Source organism: Eptesicus fuscus, chromosome 18, assembly GCF_027574615.1.
Source record: "Eptesicus fuscus isolate TK198812 chromosome 18, DD_ASM_mEF_20220401, whole genome shotgun sequence".
Classification (NCBI taxonomy): Eukaryota; Metazoa; Chordata; class Mammalia; order Chiroptera; family Vespertilionidae; genus Eptesicus; species Eptesicus fuscus.
The window spans coordinates 16,653,995-16,675,338 of record NC_072490.1 but is presented as its reverse complement, the minus strand read 5'-3'; the positions used below and the strand labels follow the sequence as shown (position 1 = coordinate 16,675,338).

The window sequence follows — 21,344 nt, the reverse complement described above, 5'->3', positions numbered from 1 at the left end:
TCAGACTCACTTCCAAGCAAGTTCTGTCATAACATCTGAAAGGGAGGAAGCTATAGATCCCTTTGCATAATGCTTACATAGTACACAGACATGGCACGACCATTACACAGGACAGTGGGGTGCCCACCCCAGCGCCACAGGCCTTCCCCTCCGGCTCTGCAGCACTGGCTGGTCTCTGCTCTGCCGTGGCTTTCTGCATTGTCCCTGGGGACCTTCCGATGCCCCTGATGAAGGCTCCTACCACATCACATGGAAAAGGATTTAAGTCATCTACTCCCGACAAGTAAGTGCTGGGATATCTACATAAGGGAAGGTAAGATGATAAACACACCCTTCCCTTCCCTCCCCTCCTCTCCCCTCCCCTTCCCTTTTCCCTCCCTTCCCTTCCCTTTCCTTCCCCAGTTTAATTCCACAAAGCTTAAAAATTAAAAAAAAAGTGCTTCCATTAAGTGACTGTCAGGCTGAGAGATACCCAGTGGCTACAATGCCATGAGGAAATTTCCAGGTCTCCCAATATCTCAACATAAATCGAAACCCAACCAAACCACAGCTCCTGCTCTCCCCTAATTATGATGAGTCCATTCAGAATTGAACTGAAGGATGATTTCATCTTCACAATTCAAAAAGACACTCCTGAGATGTACCAATGCTGAAGGCACAGAGAAATGTAACACCTACTGTGTGGAAGGAGTCAAGGCATTGACCAGGCCATGTAGTGGAGCAGCCATATTCTACTGGTGCCCTGTGCTGGGGTGTGCTGGGTCAACCCCAGAGCTACTTACCGTGTCAGTTATCAATTTAATGCTTCTTAGATCCTAATGCACCCTTCAATAAATGATGGGATTCCTTTAAACATTTCTCCTTTAAAGTAAGCACAATGCTAAGCTTTCTTTAGAGATGGTGCTAGAGGGACATTGCCACCTGCACCTGGAGGAAAAGGCTTCCTGAAATGTCAGGCATGGGCCAGGGGTAGGCAGTATAGGCATGAGGCTACCCAGTGGAACCTGTCCAGACACAGGGGCAGAGTTTTAAATGACACTTATTTATAGACTAGTGGCCCGGTGCATGAAATTCGTGCACTCAGTGGGGGGGAAGGATCCCCCAGCTTGGCCTGTGCCCTGTCACAGTGCGGGAGCCCCGGGATCCATCACCCCAAAGAGGTAGGCCCCGCCCACCCATCTGGGGCTCCTCGATGGATTGTCCCAAAGAGGTAGGCCAGAGCCGGGGGTCCTGCCTCCATACCGCAGGACCCCCAGGCCTCACCACGTGGAGGCCTCCACCAGACCCCACCTCTGGGCCACACTCCGGGCCGGGCCGCGCTGAGGCCTCTGGGCCCCCAGTGGAGGCGCGCAGAGGCCTCTGTTGGGCCTTGCCTCTGGGCCTGGCCACGTGGAGGCCTCCGGACCCCCGGCAGAGGCATGTGGAGGCCTCCGCTGGACCCTGTGTCTGGGCCGGGCCAAGCAGAGCCCACGGGACCCCCAGCAGAGGCCTCCGGACCCCCGGTAGAGCCGCAAGGAGGCCTCCGCTGGGCCCCAGGCCTCCTGGTTATGGACTATGATGGAGTAACGCACGTCCCTGACGCTGCAAGTCCCCAACCACCCGCGCCTGCTGCACATGCAGCCTCCTGCTAATCGGTCATTTAATGAGGGCATCCTGACCATTTGCCTATTACCCTTTTATTAGTATAGATAATATCCATCCTGCCTTGAGAAGATTCATTTTGAATTCTACCCCCAGGACTCAAATGCACAACAATAGACTAGATTTAAAAGAAGATGGAAGTGTTTGATTACTTAACCTGACGAATAATATTTCAGAAATTTCCTTGAAATCTGTATGTCTACTGACTACCACATGCATTTACTAATTTCAACAGATTCAGACAAATGATGTGTAATAGGCGAAAGAAGATCCTCACTTCAAAATAATTAATGGATTGCAAATAAATCCTCAGATCATGCTAAAAAGCTACAAGTGTCTCAATTCATCAAAATATAAACACTCATTTACTCTGGAAACAACCAACCTTGTAAATATATGTCTAAGTATGTATGTCATCATTTATTCATTCACACAATAAATTTATTAAGCACCTATTATTTGCCAGATGGTGCGATACTTATAAGGACATAAAAAAAAAACCTTCCCATGCCCTTGAATGTGGATAGGCAGAAAAAAAGAATCATATATACCATAGGTGTAATAAAAAGTTTTAAGTGTCATGTTTGGTAACAAGTGTACTAGTTCATTCACACAATCAACAGTTATTGCACACCTACTATGTGCCAAGGCTCATTTCCATATCTAGGTAATAAAAGAGTCCCTACAAGGGACTGAGGAACAGTACTTTGTTGTCATTGTTTTAAACACACAGAGTGATGTATAATTCTACACACGTGTATTACTTGGGTAATTGGGGAAAACTTACTAAATAAGCTTCTTTTCCTAAAGTTGTCTTTCCTTTGTGAGCCAAGAAGAGGAATGAAAGCCCAAACTAGTTAAGTCTGATGTTTGAGAGCCATGAAATAATTGTGCTTACCAGGAATACAGGATTGTTCCAACAACAGATGTGAGTTTACTGTTCTCTTGTTTTTGCTTTGCCAGGCCAAAGTCAGCTACAATTCACAAAACAAAACAATGTTAGCATTTTTTTCCCCAGAATTAGCATCGTTCCTTAGACTTTGAGATTATGTATAATAGTTATTACAGTTCACAACCTTCTACAGAATGCCCTATGTATCAATCTTCCATACCACCACCAGCCTTAATGAATGGCATACATACAATATTCCATTATGCTATGTATTTTGACATGAGGTTTATCATTTAAAAAATACTAAAGTAAGTCTTGCTAACTGAAACATAGGACAAAGTACTAATTGAACTCCTTGTTTCACATTTCAAATTACCTTTTATAATTTCAACTTAATAGAATTAATCTAATATATTGGCATATAGCAGTCATGATCTCACCTGGCCAAAAAATAAATAAAAATTAAAAATAAGGTAAGCCTGCCGAAACCGGTTTGGCTCAGTGGATAGAGCGTCGGCCTGCGGACTGAGGGGTCCCAGGTTCGATTCCGGTCAAGGGCATGTACCTTGGTTGCGGGCACGTCCCCAGTGGGGGGTGTGCAGGAGGCAGCTGATCGATGTTTCTCTCTCATCGATGTTTCTAACTCTCTATCCCTCTCCCTTCCTCTCTGTAAAAAATCAATAATATATATATATAAAAATAAGGTAAGCCTGCCTGGCCGCTGTGACTCAGTGATTGAATGTCAACCTATGAACCAGGAGGTCACGGTTGGAGTCCCAATCAGGGCACATGCCCGGGATGCGGGCTCAATCCCCAGTAGGGAGTCGGCAGGAGGCAGCCGATCAATGATTCTCTTATCATTAATGTTTCTATATCTCTCTCCCTCCCCCCTCCTCTCTGAAATCAATAAAAATATATTTTAAAAAATAAGGTAAACCTAAATAACCACCATGAAGATCTGAAAACATGAAATTAAATGGCATCTATTGGTACTAAATCACAGTAAATATGATGTTCAGAATCATCTCAAAATATTTATACATCGCCAATTTTTCACAAATAATTCTGATTTTCAACTTAGAACACCAAATATTTATATTTAATATTAGCACTTGATGAACTTTTCAAGTCACCTACAGATTTGGGTGTTTTTTTTAAACGAGTCAACAGCTTAGATCAAGGTGGATCTTACTTGGCAGGTGGCAGCATTTAGGGCCAACTCCAACTACGCTGAGCCCAATGTGCCACTGAGACAGGGTCTGTGTCACCTCCAGGGCTGCAAATAAGTGCAGTGACAAGACCCGGACATGTTTCATGGCAACAAGTGATTAAAAGATGCCTTAAAAGATAGTCTTCTGCCCTGGCCGGGTGGCTCAGTTGATTGTAGCATCCTCCCATCCACCAAAAGGTTGTGGGTTCAATTCCAAGTCAGGGCACATACCTAGGCTGCAGGTTTGATCCCCAGTCGGGGCACAAACTACAGGCAACCAATTGAAATTTCTCTCTCATATTGATGTCTCTCTCTCTCTCTCTCTCTCTCAAATCAGTAAATATATTCTCAGGTGAGGATTTTTTAAAAAGATACAGCCTCCTATGTGGAAATATATTTAGACATTAAAATTAGCTACCATTTGTAAAATTATGCACACCTAAATATGCTGGTACTCTGCTGCCTCATGAAGGCAAAAATCCAGGCAGCATGTTACTATAAATAATTGCTAACTAACCTTTATCTTAAAACATCTAATTCACCTACAGTGAGTGAAAAGAGGAAAAAAAGGGGAATTTTTCATTTTTCTAAAGTGTTTTTTTCTGGTCACTGTTTTAATACATTTTGTCTCATGCATCTTAAACATTGTTTGTCAATTCTGTGCTTCTTTTCTGGGAGTAAATAAACCTTCTAGCACAGAAAAGAGAAAAATAAAATATGACAAGGCTGCCCCTTAGTGGTGACATGCTTACACACACACATATACACACACATACTATTTTTATAGGCTCTATGAATTGTAGCTTTATTTAAATCTCCCCAAATGTGGGAATCTTATACATCTGATTTCAAATGAATGCTGTATTATTTTAATTTAACTATAATTCCTCTTAAAAATAAATAAGAGTTTTAATGTCCATACTTATATCAATCGTGAGACACTGAAAAACATATTTCATCACAATTTTATTTTAAATATTTTAAAATAGTAAAACAAAAATACAAAGAGCTAACAACTGAGAATAATTATTTTAAAAACTAAGAGATTATTTAGTATAAAGACCTAAGACTAAAAGGATTTCTAGAAGGAGAAACAGAGAAAGCAGAGGGGAGAAAAATAGTGAAGAAATCATGCAGGAAAATTTCCCAAAACTAAAAATTTAAGTCTCCAGATCGAGAAGTACACCTAGTTCCAGACACACTGAATGAAAAGAGAGCCATCCAAAGCAAATAAAGGAAACATTCTAAAAGTTTCCAAAGGAAAAAAAAACAGTCCACTTATCAAGCAATGGGAATCAGAATAGCATTGAATTTCCTAACAGCAAAATCAGATGCTAGAAGATTAAAGTAACACCTTCAAATTTGGAAAGATAATGACTTTCCTTTGAGAATATAACACAGAAAGAGAAAGACACAGGATACAAGAAACAGAGACGCCAATCAGAAGAGGAGCAAATGAAAGTTCAAATCCAGTCATCATTACAGCAAATAGCTATAGAAATTGGTTTGTCCAGAAAAATAAATTGAGAAAAATTGTCATGTTTGACCATGTATAAATAGTACAAAGAGGGCTTTCATAATGTTTTTAGAAAGTTTAGAAAGAAGAAATAATGGGTACATTTAAAAAAAAAAAAAAAAACCTAGGAAAATAAAAAGAGGGCAATTATTAACTCCAAGAAAAACAAAAAGGTCTATGAGAAAGGAAAGGTAATCAACACTAAATGATTACTATCTACACTAATAAAAGAGAAACATGCAAATTGACCATCACTCTGCTACACTACACCCACCAGCCAATCAGAGCAAGTTTGCAAATTAATCCAACTAAGATGGCGGCCGCCATGGAGCTGGAGTGAGCAGGAGGCTTGGGTTGCCACTGTCAATGGAGGAAGCCAATCTTCCCACCTGCCCTGCCCAGCCCTGGCCTCCGCTCAAGGTTACAAAGTTTCAATTATAGAAGATAAATAAATCCCAGCTAAGATGGCGGCCACCACGGAGCTGGAGCAAGCAGGAGGCTTGGGTTTCCCCCAGTGATGGAAGAAGCCAAACTTCCTGGCCAGCCCTGGCCTCTGCTCAAGGCTACAAAGTTTCAATTATAGAAGATAAATAAATCCCAGATACCTGCTTCCAGCCGGCCCTGGCCTATGCTTGGGTTGCCGGGGGCATGGCCAGCCTGCAAACCACTACAGACCCCTCATCCAGGCTGCCCCATGCCCCAAGGGAACCCCCACCCTGATCCAGGACACCCTTCAGGGCAAACCAGCCAGCCCCCCCCATGCACCAGGCATCTATCCTATCTAATAAAAGAGTAATATGCAAATTGACTGTCACTCCAACACACAAGATGGCTGCCCCCGTGTGGTCAAAGATGGCTGCCCCCAAGTGGACACGAGATGGCCGCCACAAGATGGCCATCAGGGGAGGGCAGTTGGGAGGGACCAGGCCTGCAGGGGAGGGCAGTTTGGGGGGACCAGACTAGCAGGGGAGAGCAGTTAGGGGCAATGAGGCTGGCAGGCAAGGGCAGTTAGGGGTGACCGGGTCGGCAGGGGAGAGCAGTTGGGGGGGGACCAGGCCTGCAGAGGAGGGCAGTTAGAGGTGACCAGGCCAGCAGGGGAGGGCAGTTAGGGGCAATCGGGCTGGCAGGGAAGCAGTTAGGCATCAATCAGGCTGGCAGAGGAGTGGTTAGGGGGTGATCAGGCTGGCAGGCAGAAGCAGTTAGGGGCAATCAGGAAGGCAGGCAGGCAAGCAGTTGGGAGCTAGCAGTCCTGGATTGTGAGAGGGACCTACTGGGATCAGGCCTAAACAGGCAGTTGGACATCCCTCGAGGGGTCCCAGATTGGAGAGGGTGCAGGCTGGGCTGAAGGACACACACCCCCGTGTACTAATTTTGTGTACCGGGCCTCTAGTACAATAATAATAATGTAAACACTGAATATTTTCTTTACCCAAATTGTGCTATAAATGCATTGGCAGGATGGTAGATGGGGAAGAAGAGGAAATTTTAAAAAAACTAAATCTTCAACTTTCATAGTGGAAAGTCAAATGCCAGAAATAAAGTTAAAAAGAAAAATGGTTGTTTTAGGGAAAAGGAACTGGGAGTTGCTTAGAGGTAATTTTTTCTTTATTAGCTTTTTAGCACTATTTTATTTTGTAAACTACTTTGATATGTAGTACTGGTTAAATAAAATATATATAATTAATTAAAGTAAATTTAGGGGGAAAAATCAAGCTACTACAATAATAGATTAACCTTGATGTATTTAAATCTAATCAAGGGAAATGATTGCAGTTAATCTTACTGAGAAAATTAAATTCAGGATTAGCTATTATTCAGGAAATATGGCCTGAGTAGCCATCTAAGAAGAACAAATTTGTTTCATATATATATATATGAAGATTATCCACAGAGTTTCTGTTTTAGGTTGCTTTTAATTTTTTAAACTAATATAGGATCTCTACTTGCAAAAATCGGGACAGGAAATCTAATCATTGTTATTGAAGACATGGTTTTGGTAAATGTGTACTTTTGGTAAGGAATTAGGTTCCTCTAAAATTAAGAGATTCACCTTCACAATGTTATCATATATCTTACATCCATAATATTTAGGGCATTGGTCTCCAAAGTGAGTGCCTATGGCAATCCACTGAGGAGCAGGAAAAAATATTAAAACCTGTACTCTGATTATTTAATATACCCCTTTGTATTTTATTTCTGTAGACTTAATGTACTATAGAATAATTACACAGTGATATATGTACAGAATTTATAAACAAGCCTACATATAACGGCAGCATGTTATAAAAAAAAACCAACGTGTTACTGATAGAATGTCATGATCAAAAACATATAGAGTTCTGATTTAGAGATAGCTTCCCATTAATAGTGCATAAGAGTAACACAAAAGTTCATGAGTGAAGAAAGGCAGGAAAAAGCTAATATATCATTAAAGCATTAAAAAGTTAAGTTATGATTAAGAATTAACCAACTGTTGGGGGAAAATAATTTTCTCATTTGTAAAATGTTAGCCAACATGAGGCCTACCTGCTGCAGTTGAAAATACTTTGGTAAAAACTCATGTTGAAAATATAAATGGCTGGATTTTTTCATAGACCTTGATAAGTACATTTGTTACCTGTATGGTACAGACCATGTTAAAATGGTTTAAAATAACATGCTCACATGGTGGTCATAAAAGCTTGTGTTGATGAAGTAACATTCTACAGAAAGAAAATACCTAGAGACCATTTGTTTGGGAATTAAATTCTCATGAATCCTAAGGGTACTTTATTCTCTCATGCGGGCAATATACAACTCAATAGTAGCTACTAGTCACTTAGGGATGTTCAACTTAACGTTTAACAGAATTTCAGATTCACATTCTCAGTCACATTAGCCACATTTCAAGTGACCAACAGTCACCTGTGGCTAGTGGCTGCTCTATCGGATAGTGCTGATACAGAACATCCCCATCAGCATAGTTCAGTTCCATGGGACAGCTCTGCCCCAGAATAAAATTCAGGAATTCTGAAATGAAAATGTTTAAGATGTTTATACTTACTCACTGTTACTTTGTCCTTATCCCCCAACATGATGTTGTTTGGCGTCACATCTCTATGGACGATTCTCTTCTCCTTGTGCAAGTACCGAAGAGCTAAGCACAGCTTGAAACAGCAAAGACGAAATTTTATTTCCCCAAATATACATATAACCACTGAGGAATACCACACGCGGCTCTAAAATATCAGCTCGGGTCTTCACCGTTTTATAGGAAAATTTAATGAAAATAAACGTGTACCTGAATAAATATTTTCCATAGTCTTTCTTCAGTAAAATGAAGTTGTTTTTCCTTCAAAGAACTGAAATGCTCTCCAAGAGGGGCTCCTTCTATAAGCTCCATAACTATATACAACCTATCATCTACAGGAAGAAAGAAAGAAAAAAAAGAAAAAACAAGAAAAAGACAATAGAAATTTAAGCTCAATAAAGATATTTTGGAAACACTTAGGAACTAGAATCTGAGTTTCCCAACAGGTGCGCAGCACTAAAGAGTTAGAAATGCCTTAAGATATGAATCCACTCAGCCCTGGAGGGGGTGAGATCGGGGTAGGAGTGGGAGGGGGGGGGCGGATCTTGGGACAATTGGAGCCCAGCAACAGTCTCTCCCAGCTACAGGAACCTCCTAGCATTAGTTTACACAGGCCACTACTATCATTTGCTCTGTACGCTGTGACATGGAATGGTTGGGAGGCACCAAAGAGAAGGAGCTAATGAGCCCAAGTCATGGAGGATTCCCTGAAGAACATGTAAACCCACTTCATCTCAATAGTCTAATATTTACCCTTAAATCAAGCCAGCCATTCCGAAAACTGCATTTTACACTGCATTGTTTGTAGGTTCATAGGGTTACCTTCCTGACTTTTGCAATGGAATCATACTATGGCCTTGTAATGAAGGACAGAGTTGAAATACCACCCAGGATAGAAATTCCTGTTATGCCCCTCAAGAGCACAGAAAGCTGCGCTTCTCCTGGGTTTACCTGATGGACACTGAAAACCTCCTAGCTAATTCTGTTCCTCTATCTGCTGTGGATGCCAGGAAAAAAAGGAGAAAATTCTACTTCCTCCTTCAAAACCAATATGAAACTACGCACAGTGGAATGCACTGTGTATCTTTTGTGATGTTTGGGGTTTATATACCAGTAGAATACGCATGTACACAATATTTACAAAAGCAAAATCATACTATATGTGTTTTGCAACTTGCAGTGTTTTGTTATGTGTCAGTATACATAGATCCATGCCATTCGTTCTGTTGGTTACATTATTACTCCACAATACAGTTGGATCATAATTTATTTAATCATTCTCCCAAGGATAGACATTCATATTGTTTCCAATTTTTCATAATCTCAAGAAATATTTTTATATGTACTAACCTTACCTCTACCTTTATTCTTCATTTTCTCACATTTTATTTCCTTTTATCACAATTTTCTGCTGTTTTATCACATTTTATGTATTTTTTTAACCACTTCCAATTCTTTTTGGAGGAAGTTAGGTTGCAAAAACACTTTGTGTTGTTTTATTCTTAAGTAAGACACGTCGTGCCACTTCAATACAAGTTCAGAGCCAATCTAGAGCTCTGAGTGATTGGACATGCACTAAATCATAGGAAATTATTCTAATATCAAGAACCAACAGCCAGGGGCGCGGGATTTACTGGAGACTTCTGGCACTGAGTTCCTAGGGGGAGGGAGATGGGTAAAACCATAATATGTCGCAGTACACAACAGGTCTGCTTAATAGCAACTATGAAGAGGCAGTGAGGAAGCCCCAATCGTTGCCTTATATTTCTTAAATCTTCCTTCAAATGGAGGTTTACTCTGAAAGCTCACGCATGTTGTATGAAGGTTTATCAATACTTACATTACTACAGCCAGAGGTCCTATGCTGTTTTGAACAATTGACTGTTTTGGCTGTGTCTCAACATCAACCCTGCGGAAAGACCCTGCCTGCCTGCAGCATCAGTCATGGCTCCATCACCACCTTGTGGCAATTAATTGAACTTCAAGTAAAAGTAATCAGACCATCAAACCTCAGAGGGAAGGTAGGGGAAGGTTGGGGTAAGGGGAAGAGATCAACCAAAGGGCGTCTATGCATGCATATAAGCCTAACCAATGGACACAGACACCAGGGGGGTGAGGGCAAGAGTGCAGGGGGTAGGGGAGGCATGGGGGGATAAAGACACATATGTAATACCTTAATCAATAAAGAGAAAAAAAAAGAAATCAAAGCCAGCCCACTTCCAATTTATTTTGGAGGTGGAAATGTTATCTAATTCAATAAGAACAACTTTCTTTTTTTTTTTCTTAAGAAAGCCACTATCCTTAAGTTTCTTCTCTACAGATCCGAAGTGATTTTTATGTGTATGAAAATAGCTGCAAAAGCTATTTCAGTTTATTCATTCAGTGTCTCTCAGATGAGAGTCTAGGTACTTTATATATAACTGCTTAGGTCCCTGATTACATCACTGTTCCACTCATCAAGAAAGTGATGTACAAAATTGTCGACTGTCATATAAACAGCAAAGAAAGTAAAGTAAGTAGGTGATTGAGCTTATTTTTTTTACATTCTAATATGCAAATATGTAACAAAGATACTTTCCCTTAATTGGAAATATCATGAAAATTCATACTTACTTTCCAGAAATGTTTTGTAGTAGCGTACAACATTGGGATGATAAAGCTATAAGAAAATAAATAACAAACATTACACTACTTCAAAATATAAACTTTTTACATACTTCATATTTGAAAACAACAAAGAAAGTGTTGTATTTATTTTTATTTCTAAAACTAAGCATGTTAAGTTACCTAATGGGGTGGGAGATGTGGAGAAGGGTATAGGGGGATAAATGGTGATGGATAGAGACTTGACTTAGGGTGGTGAACACACAATACAGTGTAGAGATGATGTGTTGTAGAATTGTACACCTGAAAGCTGTATAATTTTTTTAACCAGTGTCACCCCAATAAATTCAATAAAAAGGGAAAAAAGTTATCATCTAATTCAGATTTTTTCATGATTCTTTTTTTCTTTTTTAATATATTTTTTATTGATTTTTTTACAGAGAGGAAGGGAGAGGGATAGAGAGTTAGAAACATCAATGAGAGAGAAATATCGATCAGCTGCCTCCTGCACACTCCCTACTGGGTATGTGCCTGCAACCATGGTACATGCCCTTGACCGGAATCGAACCTGGGACCCTTGAGTCCCCAGGCCAACGCTCTATCCACTGAGCCAAACTGGCTAGGGTTCATGATTCTTTTTATTTGCTACTTATCAAACTAATCTGAAAATACAATCTCCTATAGTCTTATCAAATAGAAGTAAACACTGATTGTGCTTCTCACTTTAATTAAACTAAAACAGAGAATTGTGGAACTAGAAGGAACCTTAAGAATTCCGGCACTGAGTTCCTCTGAGTCCCAGGCCCAACACCACACACAGAATGCAGAGGGAGAAAACAAAAATGAAGCAATTCATGTTGAGTACAGACCTCCTTGCTCTTTATCTCTCTTCACCGCTTAGGTATGTACATTCACTGTTTGTGTCTATTTACACCATGTGTGCCTTTTAATGCTCTCCAAAATGATTAGTAGGAAACGCAAGTGAGAGAGTTAAGTCTGCTGAAATTATAACAATTGACAAAAACTCCTTTCCTGACCCTGATACTTTTTTTCTTAGGAAATGGACTAAAACAAATAGTCTACCTCACCAACTAGCAAGGCCCCAGCAGGTTTTAAACAATCTGAATCCAGGTAAGCAACCAGAACCATATTTTAGACCCAGCTCACTGGCCAGGACTCCGCCTAGACTTCAGTTCCAATGAAGATACTGGATCAGCTTAGGGTAGAAGCCACATTCCAGCCTGTGTTATAATGAGACAGCACACTGCTGAAGGCTAGACTATTCTAAGCATGAGCAAACTATTATTATATAAAGGTCAGTTATAATTAAGCTACTTATGGTAATATTTACTATAATTTACAAATTGGAGTAAAGCTGTAAATGTCGATGCATAAAGATCATCTTATTCATGGTGATCGCTATGTCCCGGCACAGATGCTGTGCAAATGTAACTAGTGGAGAATGAAGTGCAGGCAGTGGATGGCTCTCCACAGGCATTATAAAAGAACAGCGTCCGAAGTGAATGTACGGAAGGAAAGCTGAAAAAGAAACCCACGCATTCTTGGGTCACAAAAAGAAATCCCAGTTCTCTTCTGGCATGTTTATTCTTTCTCCCCAAACAAACCTTCATAATGATAGTTAATTGATGTGTTACATTATGTCAGAATATCCTGCTCATGCTAATAAATAACAGCCCATCTGGAAAAGCCACATTTTAGACTTAATAAGCCATATTTGAGGAATGTTAACAGCTTGGTTCCACTTGACAAAAGTCATGGAACTCTTAGTCATATTCTGATGCATGTAACTAAGTAACCAAATATTGTACAATATAATGAGAGAGAAATGGATATATTCCCAATGAAAAGAGAAGGGTTTTTCATATAAGAATCACTCTGTGCAGTAAACTCTAACGTTCTGCCCCCCTTGCCCTGATATAAACTGCAGAACGTGTTTCTAGGGTTCAATGTCAAGCCTTAAGAAAAAAAACTTGGCTCAAATCTCACCCCCTTAATATGAATTATTTTAAACAGTAGATCTTAAACAGCCTGGAGAAGAATAGCAAAAAAAGTTTACTTTCTTTTGATGGCATTTATTTAAGGGAAATACCTTCATAAACAAGAAAAAAATATTTACCTGCTCTTTAATTATGGTTAATTCAGAAACAATATTCTTCACACTGCTGTCTCGATCTTTTTTATCCTTTCCAAAGGCTGGGTTATGTAAATTGACTTCTTTCATTGCTAAGAGATTTTGACCACTACGCTTCCTAACCTAACAAGACAAAAAATAAAAATAAAAAATAAATGAGGTGGAGGTAGAAAGGGGAGAAAAGAGATACATTAATAAGGTCACATGATTAAAGCAAGTCATTTAAATAAGTCCTGGAACTTTTAAAATTCTTTCTGTATTTACACTAAGCTCAGCTCAAAAACTGGTATCTCCTGGGTCAATCTGCAATACTGCGTAGGATTTTACTATGTTAATACAGAATGGAGAGAATGTGCCATGCATGGGGACAAGCCATTGTGACTATTTTTTTATGAGAGATTAATGATGGCTTTTCTCTTCAAGGTAAGATAAGACAACATTGATGCAACTATATGATGGACAAAAACAATAATTCTAATGTTTATATCTATTTTTCACTACTTTTCAATGAGGGGGCTCCAACTCAATGAGAGTGGGTGTGCAAGTGGGACTTAATGGTGTGCTTGGGGATATAAGAAAGGGCAAAGTCACCTTGTAAACACAGCCAAAAGCTCCACTTCCAAGATGATCCAAAATTGCGTAGTTGCCTATATATTTTGAAGGAGCTTTATTCTGATTAATACTTTCAATATTTTCAGCAATTTGCATCAGTTCATCCTCCTAACCAAAAAAATAAAAAAGAAAGTGGGTTGCTCTGATAAATTCCATCCTGACCACATAGCAGCCTGCCAAAATTTAAAACTCACGACTTACCACTAATAAATTCAACTTTGAGACCAATTCTTCATAAGCACTGATATCACGCACGTAATGTCCTATGTCAATGAAGATCTCAAACAAGTCGGTGGGAAAAAGTCTACAGGGAAAAAACACACATGCACACTGTTGCTCATTCCTTCCATGCTGGATCTAGCTCATTCACAGATTAATGAAAAACACTTAACTTCCTTAAGTTATGGACCAAGTGGGAGGAAATACCAGCTTATCTCACAAAAGTGAACTATAGCCACAGTTCGTAAGGGTAAGGAAAACCAATTGAAAGTTTAGAGATCTGCTGTACAGCATTCTGCTATGGTCAACAGCACTGTATTGTACAATTAAACATTAGGTAAGACGATATAGCTCATGTTATGTGCTCTTTACTACAATAAAAAAATAAATATGATACAGATTAAAGAAATACCTTATTTGTGAGATATTTGGGGGTATAGGTATTAAACATGTTACAAAGGGATGTTTTTGGATGTTTATTGAGTACTGGGCACTTTCATAAACACTATTAGATTCAGTCCTCATATGAGCCTAAGGAGGTAAATATTAACCTAATTTTTTAATATTTTATGAAAATAAAAATACAGGTAAATGAGGAAAAAAAATGAGAGATTTACCATCATTTCCAAGGTATTGGCTAGAGGGTTTATTACAATCTTTAAGTCCACTCAAAATGGATGATTTGGGGCCTTGAAATGAAAGATTTTAATAAATGAATAATTTCCTTCCCTCCCGCCCCCCCAAATTCAAGCATCATATGGAAATACAGTAACAACATAAAATGCTCCATGCTTCTAAACAAACAATATTACATTAACTCAAGCTTTTATTTCTAGTCTGCCTTATCAATAAACTTCCTGTAAAATCTTGGGCCTATGATGTTGGCTAACCTGCCCAGCTGAACGGCCTGCAGACCACACCTGTAGGGAACCAGTGTTTGCTTCCCGAAGCGGTGATTTTTGTCATGCTCACCAGCACAGCCTCCGACCCAAAAACATCAGCCTCCTCCCCTTCCAATGAACCCCTACCCTATGGCAGATACCCAGACAAATCCTCTTCTTTCCCCAAGAGGAAATAACTACATCAACTGGAATTTATGAATGGGCTAACCCAAACACAGATTTTAATGTCATCCACTTAAAATGTTCATGTCTAAAAAAAAAAGAGAGAAACTAAAACTATAGCAGCCACATGTCATTAAGAAGAGTTATACTGATAGCATGATTCATGCTCTTTCGTCATTTTGTTCATTTTCAGTGTGAAGATATCCCTGGGGTAGCTCAGTTTTCTCTGTGGATTCTCCGAAGTCTGGAGCCCCAGGTTTTGCATTCTGACTCATCTTCCCTTGCTGTCTGCATCTAAGTCAGCTATGTGGAGACAGTTCAGTCTTGGGGGGGGGGGGGGGGGGGGGGGCTGGTCGCTTACATTTCTTGAAGCTCCTACCTTTTGAAGAGCGGCCTGTTTCTTTCCATACTGAAGAGAAACCTCAAGGCTCTGAAAGCATAACACTGGAAAAGACAAGGACGTGTGATTCTCCAAAGGCAGCTCAAGAAATGAAAGAAAACCTTTCAGGCTACAACTATCAGGAGGTAAACATGAAAGTGGTTTTATGAGTGTGGCTGATCTACGTGGGAGCCAGCGCTTATTTTTAAAGAGCACTTATGTCGCATAGATGCTGGGGATCTTGGCCTTGGTTCACTCGGGACTTGGCATGCATTCCTTTCTAGAAAGTACCAAATGAGCACAGAGACAAGAAAGAAAATTCCTCCGCTGAGAAAACCAAGCGTCCAAGGAGCTCCGGGAGCTCGGGGTTGGTTTGGTTTCCGGCCTGCCACGCATGCCTCAATATTTACATGGGTTCTGTGAGAAAATAAACACTAGCCATGATGACACACAGAAACAGCCGCGGCCACACTGGACTCGGACTTGACAAATTGGTCTCTTGAGTAAAGAGTCTTCAGCGTTCCCCACATAGACTGATCTACAGCCACTCCTGTGAACACTCAGAAAGAGGCCTGTGAGACCCGCATGGAGAAAAAGAAACGTCTGACATTTGGCAGCGCAGAGAAATGAAAAGACAGCCTCCAGCCAGCGTCTGTACCTGCACAACAGGCCGCCCCTGGGGTGACCGGGCTCTGCTGAGTTTGAGTCTGAAATCGTTGCAGAAAATCAGTGATCTGCATGCAGTGGAAGGGTCTCACACACACAGTTGGCCAGGGAAGTCAGACGGGTAAAAAAAATGACCCACAGGAGCCGTGAGGGTCGTGGCGACTGAGAGAGAGTGGAGAACACGCGTGTTCCTAGAAAGCCATTTCAATGTGACTTTTTAAAATTCTCTCCTGTTTCACAAAACGCATCTACAGGATGGGTTTGACTGTGTCCGTGCTTGTTACGTCCATGCTCTAACTCCAGGGAATTCTGTAAGCAGTCACTCCCCCAAAAACACTGATTGTCCTCGGCCCAGGGCCGTGCATCTGCAGGCATTGAGAATGTTCAGTCCCACACCCGCGTGTCCTCCTTCGTAGTTCTCCCAAAGCTGTGGCTGCCGGCCCTGAGACCGCCGATGGCTCTCTGCTAGGTTTGCCCCCCATTCTGGGAAATAGCTCTTAAGTCAGATTGGAGGCAAAGGAGGTTTCATACTTTTCTAAATGACTTGAGGAAAAGGATGAGCTGCATCTACCATAAAGGCTTATTTAAAATCTGATTTTATCATTCCAGTGTCTTCAAGGACCCCTGATGCCCACTCCTCAAAAAAGCACACAGGAGTCCAGCCTGCATGGCTCAGTGGTTGAGCATTGACCTATGAACCAGGAGGTCATGGTTTCCAGTCAGGGCACATGCCTGGATTGCAGACTCAATCCCCATTGTGGGATGTGCAGGAGTCAGCCGATCAATGATTCTCTCTCATCATTGATGTTTCTATCTCTCTCTCCTTCTCCCTCTCTCTCTGAAATCAATAAAAATATATATATTTTTTAAAAGCACATAGTACCTCGCATAATATGTCCCCATCTTACCTATGAGGCCTCACCTCCAGAAGTACCCTCTCCCCCAACCACACATCCAGCCCCACTGAGCAGCCTCAGCACTGAACTGGAAGCTGTCAGGCTCCCACACTTTGCACATACTGTTCCCTCCATGTGGATGCCCTTCCACCCTGTGGCAGATGCTATTGGTGCCCCGCTCATATCCCTGCATCCATCTGGCACGTCTTTCCTCATCCATGGAGATCCCTTTACAGGCTTTCCTTTGTCAAGGTGAAATGTTAGTGACTGGGGTCCATGCTTGATTTTCAACTCATTATTTTCTGCTACTCAAGCAATACATGTTCTTAAAAAATAGAACTAACTGATAAGCAAAGAAATATCTAAATAAAGTTACCTAATTCCCTCCCGCAGGCAAAGTGCTGTGAAGCCTTTTACTGTAACAGCATTTGCTTCATGCCAGCCTCCCTCACCAGGTATTTTCCCTCCCAGTCAGTGCAGGGACTAGCCCTAAGCTAAAAATTCTAAAAAATCATAGATTAGATTATCAGGGTTTCCCCAGATTTCAGTAACTTGATATTGAAGAGCAACAGGGATGTTTGTTACCTGTAGTAGATTAGTTTTTGCTGCATTCTTTTGTTTGTTCGGTAAAATCAATTTTGCTATGGTGTACACACCATTCTCCTGGAAGAATAAAGGGGCACGTGGTCAGGGACCAGGGACAACGCCACCGAGACACACAAGCATAAAGAAGCAACTGAACAATCCCCAAAACTGATGTCATGTTATAGTTAGTATAGTCTGGGAACTTCAAGTAAATATGACAGGACAATACTAAAAATGTCAGTGTATCTTTTACGTACCAAAGACTACAACCACAACCTTAAAACTTCAATGGTCTTTAAAGATGATAAATAATAAAGTATATCAATCTAATACTTTAGAGTAGGGGATAGAAAGGTACTTAAATATCTTTTTAATCTGTATACACTGCCTTTTAAATATCTAATTATGAAAGGTAATTTCCCCTTTTATAGTTTTTTTAATAAAGTAATATATCCATGTTAGTTATTATAGAAAAATAAAAGAAACAAGAATAATAATTGTCAAGGATTGTGAATAAACACATTTTTACATTTAAAAACTAAGAAAAAGAACAAAATGAGCATTATTCATGAAAATACAGTTAACATCTTTCTAAACTTCTGTTCTTTTTAAGCCAAGCAAGTTAAAAGAAGGACAAGAATAGAAAATGGAATTCTAGAAGTTAAATAAGACATATTAAAAGGTTTTAAAACCATGTGATGGGCCAAAACCGGTTTGGCTCAGTGGATAGAGCGTCGGCCTGCGGACTCAAGGGTCCCAGGTTCGATTCCGGTCAAGGGCATGTACCTTGGTTGCGGGCACATCCCCAGTAGGGGGTGTGCAAGAGGCAGCTGGTCGATGTTTCTCTCTCATCGATGTTTCTAACTCTCTCTCCCTCTCTCTTCCTCTCTGTAAAAAATCAATAAAATATATTTTTAAAAAAACACACAAAAACCATGTGATGGGATCCCCAACGCTACGTTCTGGGACACTGAGTTGGACCGGCCTGGGGAGCCCCCTCCCCTCCTCCCCCAGGCAGCGGCGCACATACCTGAACCACCTGGTGGGCGTTGGTGTCGTTGAGCACCAGCTCGGTGAGGGCAGCACAGCAGGCTGGAACGAGAACCGCCAAGGTCAGGCCTCATCGCTGTGACTGCGGGACCGCACGGGCACGTCACCATCTAACTCCGGGGAATCTGTTAGCAGTCAGCCCCGGACCACACATCTTCCTCAGGCCCGGCTCCGGGAGAAGGGGACTCTTCTCTGTATGTAATGTGTGTACACATACAGCCCACAGAAGCCTTTCAGTGAGCAATAACTGTGCACCAAGAGGCAGGGACTGGATCTGTCTGGTTCACTGGAATCCCCAGTGCCAACGTGTGCCTGCCACTGAGCAGGTGCTCAATAAATACGCCCACACTGGTTGAATAAATGAGTTTTTTAAATATCCAAACTGATCGTTATAATCAGAGTATGTGCGATGATTACCAGTTTTACTGATGAGAAAACCGAGGTTATGGGCCTAGGCCACAGAACTATTAAGTGGAAGGGGCCAGGGGTCCGAACCCAGCCTGCCAGGCGTTAGGTCCCACCACCCTTCACACTGGGAGCTCTTTGCAGCCACGTGGCAGCCTCTGGTGGCATTCTGTCCCGAGCTGCCTCCTGTCCAGGCAGAGGTATGCTGGATCCCGCAGCACAGAGCATCTATGAAGGGTAGTGCCGCTCTTACTGAGCCCTTGCACCGGCCCTGCACTCTGCTAAAAACTTATGTCCTCATGTAATGCTCATGGACACCGTGACCACCATCGCCATTTCACAGGAGCAGAAGTGAGGCCTGGACAGATTAAGAAACTTGTCGAGACCATAAGGCCAACAAAGGGGTGCAGCCAAAACTCGGACCCTAATCCTAAGACCTTATGTTTTGACATTTTAAATCTGTTTTATTGAGATATAAAATGAGCTGTGTAAAGCAGACACATCTCAAGTGTACAGCTCGGTGAGCTATTACATATCTATCCACCCGACAAGCACTGCCCCCAAAGGCCGTTTCCCAGGAAATAACTTCTCACCCCGCATGTGGGTAACGGCCCTTCTGACCTTGCCACCATCAATCTCATCCACGCTTGGGAGGGGCCTGGAGCTACCAGGAGCTCTGGTTTCAGCTGGATTAGATTCTGGGGGCCTTCAAACTGGAAATTCTCGGTAAGAGTCTTTATACTGAGGCAGAGGCCTTTCAGAGGAAGGCGAAATGACAGCTCAAGCAGGGGCCCCCATTTCCCTGGCCTCAAACACCCGTGAGGAAACACCTCTATTATCCAGGAGGACAGAGTAGGAAGCAGTCCACCCTTCTCCTACCCCTCTTTTCCTCAAATTACCGCCCCCCCCCCCATGTCTGCTCTTCCCCTTAGGGCCTGCCTGCCCTCCTGCTGCCCACCCGGTGCCTCTCTGTCCCTTCCTGGGCCAAAGCAGGGCACCCGCTTGGTCAGCAGCACTGTAGCCCCACTTGCCCCACCGGCCACGTGCACTTACGCAGGCCACAGGCTACAGCACTGTCCCAGGTTGTGCCAAACTGCCCAAAACTTCATGCATTCCTGCTCCCGCTCTTGTGTGGAGATCCCACACAGTCAGCACCTCTCTCTTCTCTTTAGGAGCTCAGAGGTGTGAGGCTAGCACCCCCTGCTCCCGGCAGAGTGGGTACGTGTGCTGTAGAATCTCCCTTAAGGAGGGAGCCCTGAGCTCTAGGAGACAGATCAAGCTGTATTCCCTAACCCAGCCTTCCCAGTAACAAGGCTAACATCCGCTCTCTTTCCGTCTGACCTTTCTGTTGACCTCTTGGTGTGTGCAGGACGTGGAAGGGGGAGGAAAGTTTGTGGTGTCATGAACCTGCAAGTCCAACACTGGTACCAACCAATTTCGGACATCCACATGGATTTAATTTCACTTTTTTTAAAACTTACAAATCATGCCTAATTAATACTATCATACTAACTTTATAAAGACAATAATAAGGCCTGGCCAGTTTGGCTCAGTGGATAGAGCGTCGGCCTGTGGACTGAAGGGTCCCGGGTTTGATTTTGGTCAAGGGCACATATCTCGGTTTCAGCCTCCTCCCCAGCCTGGACCCTGGTCCAGGCTCGTGCAGGAGACAATCAATCAATGTGTTTCTCTCACATTGATATTTCTCTCTGTCTTTCCCTCTCTCTTCCACTCTCTCTAAAAATCAATGAAAAAATATCCTTGGGTGAGGATTTTAAAATAATAATAATAAATTGAAAATAAAGAGAATAATCAATGTAATATTAAACAGTACCCAATAGTAAAACATAATAATATGCTATAAATACCTGCTTGAAGAGAGAACGTATTTTCTTGTATTTCCCGAGGGCTCAAATCTTCTGACAAATGGAGCTGCTGGATGCGGCCTGCCGCATTCGCACTGGACAGGCTTCCGATGGAAGAGCGGTCAGAAACAAAATTCCTATCTCTGGAAGAGAGAAGTTAGTGCACAGATCAGTTTACCAACTCTCCTTCCTCGTCAGTGCTTTCTGCGTCCTGTTGAAGAAATCTCTGCAAAAACAGAGTGAGAGCGAGAGAGGAGGAAGGAGAAGGAAGAAGGAGGAGGAGGAGGAGCTTGCCCATCCTTTTCCTAATTCCAGTTTCTAGTGAATTTAGCAGTTTTGTGTAGGTTATTCAATCTTTGTCTTCTTTCCTAGCTCGCAACCTCTCTCTTCCCCTTTCTATTATCCTCTCCTCTCGTCTTTAATCTCATTTCCTAAACGTCCTGTACTGTTTAACATCTTTGATAAAATAAAACCTTTGTTTTTCTGTTTATGTAATGCAACATCTTCCACAATAGAGT

The 21,344-nt window shown here is 41.8% G+C and overlaps 1 protein-coding gene across 9 annotated transcripts in view; it reads right to left on the bottom strand.

The window, feature by feature from the left end:
* The window catches only part of NEK10 (NIMA related kinase 10), a 136,546-nt gene that overhangs the window by 75,669 nt on the left and 39,533 nt on the right, over positions 1-21,344 (bottom strand). For 8 of the 9 annotated variants that reach the window (XM_054729842.1, XM_028130160.2, XM_054729844.1 and 5 more), the window contains 11 exons: positions 20,830-20,969; positions 18,537-18,598; positions 17,507-17,584; positions 15,360-15,424; positions 13,899-14,001; positions 13,677-13,805; positions 13,071-13,208; positions 10,943-10,988; positions 8,540-8,661; positions 8,303-8,405; positions 2,540-2,615 (listed from right to left, as the gene is read on the bottom strand). In XM_054729842.1, coding sequence (XP_054585817.1) covers positions 2,540-2,615; positions 8,303-8,405; positions 8,540-8,661; positions 10,943-10,988; positions 13,071-13,208; positions 13,677-13,805; positions 13,899-14,001; positions 15,360-15,424; positions 17,507-17,584; positions 18,537-18,598; positions 20,830-20,969 — 1,062 coding nt within the window. Of the gene's footprint in view, positions 1-2,539; positions 2,616-8,302; positions 8,406-8,539; positions 8,662-10,942; positions 10,989-13,070; positions 13,209-13,676; positions 13,806-13,898; positions 14,002-15,359; positions 15,425-17,506; positions 17,590-18,520; positions 18,599-20,829; positions 20,970-21,344 lie in introns of all 9 variants that reach the window. The other variant, XM_054729848.1, reaches the window with a different exon arrangement.